This window comes from Pseudomyrmex gracilis, unplaced genomic scaffold (genome assembly GCF_002006095.1).
Source record: "Pseudomyrmex gracilis isolate BER0280 unplaced genomic scaffold, ASM200609v1 scaffold_2088, whole genome shotgun sequence".
NCBI lineage: Eukaryota > Metazoa > Arthropoda > Insecta > Hymenoptera > Formicidae > Pseudomyrmex > Pseudomyrmex gracilis.
Window position 1 is genome coordinate 1 of NW_018022672.1, and position 1,740 is coordinate 1,740.

At 26.7% G+C, this 1,740-nt stretch overlaps 1 protein-coding gene across 1 annotated transcript in view; it reads left to right on the top strand.

The window, feature by feature from the left end:
- The first annotated feature begins 282 nt into the window (after positions 1–282).
- The window catches only part of LOC109862624 (cytochrome P450 4C1-like), a 15,187-nt gene continuing 13,729 nt past the window's right edge, over positions 283–1,740 (top strand). Inside the window, exons 1-2 of the mRNA XM_020442715.1 lie at positions 283–584; positions 935–1,044. Coding sequence (XP_020298304.1) covers positions 431–584; positions 935–1,044 — 264 coding nt within the window. The 5' untranslated portion in view covers positions 283–430. The remainder of the gene's footprint in view (positions 585–934; positions 1,045–1,740) is intronic.

The following is a 1,740-nucleotide window of genomic DNA, read 5'->3' on the forward strand; positions in this document are numbered from 1 at the left end:
ATCGGTTCAGTCGTTATTAAGAAATAGCTGATTAAAAATCTCCCCTCCACTGAAAAACCTCATTTTCGCGTATATAAGAGTCACGGCGTGCTCGCGCAGTTCGAGCGCCACTTCGTTGCGCGTGAACTTGGCGCGAGGCACTACCGTGCCTCTTGATATCTTAACTTATTCTTAATATTATTATTTTTTAATTTAATATTATTATTATTTTATATTAATTTAATTATTACTTTTTCTATAAAAACATATTATTTTTTATATTGTTTATATTTTGTGTGTTTAGGATAACGACAGTTTGTATTAAAAATAACGACAGTTATTTTTAATATAAAAAACATAAAATAACTTTGTAGTATCATATCACCTAAGAAGATCTAAAAGAACGTATACTACAAGAGAAAACACAGTAAACGTATAACGTCACAAAACAATGATTATTATTGTAGTATTGGTTATTATACTTCTTGTATCAATACATCATTATTATGTACATTATGGAAAAAAAGGACGACTTCTAAATCTTCTTCCGGGACCGCCACCTTTACCAGTATTAGGAAACTCACTTCTCTTCAACGTGTCAATTGGTAAGGAAAAAATTTGATTTAATGTAACTGCTCTTAATCTTCTCTCTGTATGTATAAAAAATAATAAGTATTTGCAATATTTTTTAATCTTTAAACTGTAAATGTAACTATATATTTGCAAACAGTAAACATAAAGATATAAACTGACGATATACTTTATGTTTTTGTAATAAATTATTAAAATTTCTTTAATATTTCTTCTAAAATAAACCTCAAATGTCATAAAAACATATTTTGATATACATCTTATTTTGTATTTATATAATATTGTCTCAATCTCAATTTTCGAAAAACCGAACAGAATAGACTTTATCTTATAAAATTTGACAGTGTATTCTTATATTTCTTAGACGAAGTATGGAACAAAATATTGGAAATAGTTGATCAATACTATCCAATCGTAAGAATATGGTTGTTTCATTTACCATGGATAGGAATACGTCATCCAGATGATATTCAGGTATTTAATATATAAAATATAAATTCATACAGCATAAGACATCCTTAGAATTATCCAAGACAGCTCAGGACATATACAGGATATTTTAAGATATCATAAATGTATTGTATGAAAACTTACTATGTATACATGAGTACTTTTAATTATATAAGATATTTAATGTACTTTAGAATTGTTATGTAGTATAAAAAATATAAATGTCCACTGGATAATCACTGGATGTCTCGGGGATATTTACTTTGTCTATTATTTATATTTTTTGCTTGAAACACAGGATGGGACAACAACAGAGCTCTGTCTATCATTCCTATAATAATTCTTATTTATTATTTTAACCGTGCCCGCCAACGACTTAAATTATCGTTTGGATAATTTCAACGAATATAATGACAGATTGAAGTTCACGATTCAGATGCAGGATGGAAATTCTTTGAGCTTTGTAGACGTCAAATTGATTGTGTCGAATAACGATACAATCATGTGCGACTGGTATCATAAACCCACATTTTTACGCACACAAGAAATATATATATTAAGATATATGTATATATTTATATATAAACATAACTATTATAATATTGCCTTACTAGTTTTTATTTTTGATGTTTTAAAGAAAATTTAACGCTAATTATACAAATCTAGTATAGTGTTTTATTTTTTATTCTTAATATTTAAATAATGTTTAAAAATATTTTA